A 6,000-nucleotide genomic window follows, 5' to 3' on the forward strand; every position below is an offset into this window, starting at 1 on the left:
TATTTTTGTAGGGAAGTTATGGTTATCCATGCCAAATAATATACAAGTGTATTTCAGATAATGAAACGGTTGGATTCACTTTACACTATGTGACCAATGCGTATACTGTATATTTACAGATGATTCACAACAGCTCAGCGAAGGTCAAGGTGAAATGCGACAGCTCAGAGAAGGTTAAGGTGAAATGCGACAGCTCAGGGAAGGTCAAGGTGAAATGCGACAGCTCAGGGAAGGTCAAGGTGAAATGCGACAGCTCAGAGAATGTCAAGGTGAAATGCGACAGCTCAGGGAAGGTCAAGGTGAAATGCGACAGCTCAGTGAAGGTCAAGGTGAAATGCGACAGCTCAGAGAAGGTCAAGGTGAAATGCAACAGCTCAGAGAAGGTCAAGAGGACCCACACCCTGTCATGGAAGGTCAGGAGATATTTAATGATATAGGATTTTTCATTCAGGCCACAAAATCGGTGGAAGAAATCTTAGAGAGTGTGCGTTAAATGTCTGATGGCCAGAAATACCATTTACTCAGGAACCACAACAAGCCTTCTAAAAACTTCATTTTTCCAACACAATTCCTTGCTGGCTGCAATAGGGCATTCAAACTCGGGTGGTTGGAGGAATATGGCTGGTGGTTGGTGTATAGTTCCAACCTTGATGGTCTCTTCTGTGTGTGCTGTGCCCTGTTTGTCAATGCCAAAGAGAGAAAACAAATGGGAGTGTTAGTAAATGCCCCATTCACAAAATGGCACAAGAAAAGCATGGTAATAGGCAGCCATTCAACAAAAACATATCACTTGGCTGCAGTTGAAAATGCTCAGTTGTTTCTCCAGTCAGTTGAAAAACCTCAGACCCAAATCTCTGTCCTAATGGACAGTAAGAAGAAAGCCAATATCAAAGAAAACAGGCACATACTCAAGTCTGTAGCAGAGAGTGTACTATACTGTGGTCGCCAGTGCATTGCCCTTAGAGGTACATCTGAGAAGCAGAATTCTGCTGGCAATCCTGGAAACTTTTTGGCCCTGATGAAACTACTTGCAAACCATGATGAGAAGCTGAAGCAGCAAATGGAACGGCCAAAGCTCAGAAATGCCACCTACCTCTCACCCCAAACTCAAAATCAGATGATTGACGTGATAGGAAAGCAAATTATTCAGGCCCAGATTGTGGACGAAGTCAAAAATGCACAGATCTATACAGTCATGGCTGATGAGGTGACATCCCATAATGTAGAGCTGATGCCATTGTGTTTAAGGTTTGTGGACAAAGACCTAAATATTAGGGAGGAATTGCTGGAGATTTGCTCTCTGCCACGAATCACAGGCAGCCACATTGCAACCGCAATTAAGGATGTGCTGAGTCACCTCAACATAGAGATTGGTGATTGCAGAGGCCAGGGGTATGATGGTGCCAGCAACATGAGCAGTGAAAATGTTGGTGTCCAGGCTGCGATCAAGAAGGACGCACCTAAAGCAGTGTACATGCACTGTAATGGGCATTGCCTGAACCTTGTCATTGCAGGCTCCTGTGCTCTTCCAGTTGTGCGCAACATGATTGACAAGATGAAGTCTACCATCATATTCTTCACCTACAGCCCAAAGAGGGAACAACTACTCATGGAGGTTGTACATAAGGATCCACACTCTATGGGACAGAGGAAACCACTGATTGACATATGTCGCACAAGATGGGCAGAAAGACATGACGCATACAGCCACTTTTATAGTGCCTTCGTCTTTATTGTTAAGGCTCTAGAAGTTATCGCACTTGGTCTCCATACAGAAGATTACAGCCAAGATGTCACAACTGGATGGCAGGGCAAGTACAAAGCAGAGGCCTATAGTCTCTTGTCTGGGCTCCAAAACTTCGGTTTCATCCTGACCTTCCTCACCGTCTATCAAGTCTTGTCCCACCTTACAGACATCACAGTGAAGCTGCAAAAAACCTCAGTTGACATCGTGGAGGCATTTAGCATGGTAGATAAGGTCAAGAATATCTACAAGGAGCTACGTGAGACAATTGAGGATGACTTCAACCAGATCTACAAGTAAGCCATCAGGATGGCTGCTCAGGTCGATGTTCAGCCTACCAGTCAACCACGTGTTGCTGGAAGGCAGACACACAGAGAAAATGTACCTGCTGAAACTGTGAAGGACTACTATCGTCGCAACATGGCTATACCTTTCCTAGACCATGTCATCTTGGAGTTTGAATCCAGATTCAGTCCTCTATCTGTAACCGCATCAAGGCTCCTGGGTCTAATTCCGTCTATACAGTGCAACTCAGGTGTGACAGTGGACATTTCTGAAGTAGTCCAACTTTACCAAGATGACTTACCTTCACCAGAGCTGATTGACCAGGAACTGAAACGCTGGACACTGAAGTGGCAAAACAAGCCATCAGAACAAAGGCCAACTTCATGTGCTGAGGCAATCAAACAATGTGATGCGCTGATCTACCCAAACATCTTCAAGCTTCTCAAAATAGCTTGTACTCTGTCACCTCATGTGAATGTGAACGGTCAGCCAGCACTCTCCGGAGACTGAACACATTCATGCGTAGCAGCATGGGAGAGGACCACTTGTCATCCCTGGCCCTCATCCATACACACTATGACATGGCAGTCAACCTGGATGAAGCTGTGAACATAGTTCCAATCTTCTTGGGTGCAATTTGGAGAATGACCAGTGTACTAAATCCATAAGTGTCAAGACAAATACAGCAACAAGCAAAGAGGCATTGACAGAGAGTCAAGAAATGATGATGAGAAGAATTATTATTAATATTTCAGTAAAGTTCATTAAATCTATTCTGTTGTTAGTGTGGTCTTTAAACTTATGAACTGTGTATGGACTGACAAAGGTGTTACATAAGGAAGCATTTTACAACAATGCAGTAAATATTTTAGGTGCATCAAAAAGCGTGCTCGTTAACCAGCAGACAAGCTAATCCAGCACAAATTAGTGCATAAAAGGTCACCAAAATGAAGTATTTGAACCTCATAATTAAATACAAGAGGAGGAGAAAAACTGCAAAAAGGTCCACTTTTTGAAAAAAGTGGACCCCCAATAGGCTGGCTACGGACCTGGAACATATTAGTTGCTCTGATCGAACCAGTTCCAAGGAGCAGCAACATCCGCTCAATGCAGTCCAATCCATATCCAATCTCCTCTAAAAACTTTGGGTACATCTTTAACCATATCATCAATGGTTATCACTGGTGGCTAGATCAGTATAATGTTGTCATTGTCTAACAAAGTAAAACATATACTTCATTATTCTTAGAGCTTTTTCATTTCAATTGAAATGTAATTTGAATTTAGAAATATCTTTGGTTTAGGTTTTTCGTATTTCAAAACACTGACGATGTAATCGGATATGACAATATTTTTATTGAAAAACATCATGAATATTATCATGATTATTAATCACGATAATTCTGCACTTTGCATTTTTATTTGTTTATTTTTTGCACGGCTGCAGAATTTGGACAAAAATGAAATAAATTGATTGATTAGGTGAAAATAGACTAAAGCTTGTGACCTATTGTCTTTAGGCAATTTGCAACTTTAGCTGGCTGATCATACAACATATATGGGCCGTTTCTAGAAATAGACACCAGCTGGGAGGGCGCTAAAGAGGAGGTAATGGGGGCACCAATAGGGATCTCACATAGGGCGCCAAAATGTTCTGAAATGGCCATTCCTCATATTACGCTAATGGGGCTTTTCCACTGCAAAGTGCAGCTTGACTCGACTGCTAAAGTAAAAAAAAATATAATCAGGACATTACTGATGTAAAAAAAAAAGCACAATAATAAATAAAACATTTTTGATCAAATCTAGACAGGCCCCATTTCCAGCAGCCATCACTCCAACACATTAATCTTGAGTAATCATAATAATTTGCTAATTTGGTAGTAGAAAATAACTTGCCATCATGTCAAACACATTTGAAAGCTTTTTGGTTTGTTAAATGAAGCTTAAAATAGTCTTTAGTTTCCCTAAAATGCAATAAACAGACATGTCTTAAGGTCAATATATAATGCTTGGGTGAAAAAAATATGTATTTAATAAATCAATAAAATTGTATATTTACACAGAAAGGAGCAGCAAATTGTCTCAAGTATTCAGTTTACAAACACAAAAAGTCTAACTTTATAATCAGTAATATAACTTTTTTTTTTTAAATCTGTCTCCTAAAGAAGTTAATCGAACAATAATTATACCACTATTGAGAGACCTCGGATTAATAATTTGTGACGATATCTCCTAGTCGCCACACACAAAATACTCTTTAACTGAGAACATGTGTGGCTCTTACAAGAGCCTTTGGGTTGGTTGAGAAACAGGATGTTCTTTTACTTGGAGCTGGTGTATTTGGTGACGGCCTTTGTGCCCTCAGACACGGCGTGTTTGGCCAGTTCACCGGGCAGCAGCAGACGCACGGCGGTCTGGATCTCTCTCGATGTGATGGTGGAGCGCTTGTTGTAGTGAGCGAGACGAGACGCTTCACCGCCGATGCGCTCGAAGATGTCGTTGACGAAAGAGTTCATGATTCCCATCGCCTTGGAAGAGATCCCGGTGTCAGGATGAACCTGTTTCAGGACTTTATACACGTAGATAGCATAACTCTCCTTCCTGGACTTTCTGCGCTTCTTTCCTCCCTTACCGGCGGTCTTTGTGACGGCCTTCTTGGATCCCTTCTTCGGGGCGGATTTGGCTGGTTCAGGCATGATGATCTGAAGAACAAACTCAGAATAATGATTCTTATTCCGCTCACAGAAGTATTTATACCCTCCTCTATGCTAATTCTGTGAGGAGATGACGCGCGCCTCTGATGGCGTATTTTCATTGGTCAAACACATTCAATGATTTCATTGGACAGTTGAAAGTTTGACGGACCGGAAAGAGCCAATCAAAGACTTCCAAATGAAAGTCCCTCCTCTCGCCTCACGTTTGAAAGTTTCCACCCCCCACACGATTACATTTCCTTTGTTTAGTTCTCCCGCTCATTCTTTTTATTTTGTAGCAAAATAATGAAAAAAAAAACGCTTCTTAAGAAATAAAAGGAGGTTCATAACATTTCAATATATATATAATTTAACCATACATTTTTTTTTTTTAATCTAATCTAAAAATCTAATTTTCTTTTTATATCTTTCTGTGTTTAGTGCTATTCTGGTCTATTTGTTTTTCCTCATATATGCCACACAGATATTTTTGTGCTAAAAGTAAATCTGGACTGTATTATTACTCGCCCATAGAAACTTCATCTGTAATTCTGTACGTGTTTGAAAATCACATGAAATATGATTAAACAAAACATTTAAGAATCCACTTTATTCTTGGAAAGACGATGCTGTTATTCATTATAAACTTCTGTTACAGAAAGTTCTTACTGATCTCCAAAGAAACTTCATAATGTAAAATAATTAATCTCATTGAACTATGATCGCTTTGACTCTTCTGTGAGATTGTTCAGGAAGAAAACATGAATTATTTTTACATGAAATATATTCTTTATTATAACTCAGAAACTTAGAAAAGTTACACTTGATCATAAATTACACGAAGTGATAATTAAATATCAGTACAGTAAAAACATCAACTCTTTGTATGAGATTGTGGGTGGCTCTTAAAAGAGCCGTTGGGTTGGTCTGATTTCTCCTGAATAAAGTCGTTTATCCTCCGAATCCGTACAGAGTTCGTCCCTGTCGTTTCAGCGCGTACACAACGTCCATGGCAGTGACGGTCTTTCTCTTGGCGTGTTCAGTGTAGGTGACGGCATCACGGATAACGTTCTCCAGAAACACCTTCAACACACCGCGAGTCTCCTCGTAGATCAGACCGGAGATACGCTTGACACCGCCACGGCGAGCGAGACGACGGATGGCGGGTTTGGTGATTCCCTGGATGTTATCACGCAACACTTTGCGGTGACGCTTGGCGCCTCCTTTCCCGAGTCCTTTACCGCCTTTACCTCTTCCAGACATGATGCCGAATAG

At 41.0% G+C, this 6,000-nt stretch overlaps 2 protein-coding genes across 2 annotated transcripts; both read right to left on the minus strand.

Moving 5' to 3' along the window:
• Nucleotides 1-3,478: 3,478 nt before the first annotated feature.
• On the minus strand, nucleotides 3,479-4,788 carry LOC127617690 (histone H2B-like). Its single transcript, XM_052089741.1, has one exon. The coding sequence runs from the start codon at nucleotides 4,726-4,728 to the stop codon at nucleotides 4,354-4,356; it is 375 nt and encodes a 124-aa protein (XP_051945701.1). The 5' UTR covers nucleotides 4,729-4,788; the 3' UTR covers nucleotides 3,479-4,353.
• A 620-nt stretch (nucleotides 4,789-5,408) lies between these two features.
• Nucleotides 5,409-6,000, minus strand: LOC127617877 (histone H4). Its single transcript, XM_052090017.1, has one exon. It carries the CDS (start codon nucleotides 5,986-5,988, stop codon nucleotides 5,677-5,679), a length of 312 nt encoding a protein of 103 aa, XP_051945977.1. The 5' UTR covers nucleotides 5,989-6,000; the 3' UTR covers nucleotides 5,409-5,676.

Source organism: Xyrauchen texanus, chromosome 2 (genome assembly GCF_025860055.1).
Source record: "Xyrauchen texanus isolate HMW12.3.18 chromosome 2, RBS_HiC_50CHRs, whole genome shotgun sequence".
Lineage (NCBI taxonomy): Eukaryota > Metazoa > Chordata > Actinopteri > Cypriniformes > Catostomidae > Xyrauchen > Xyrauchen texanus.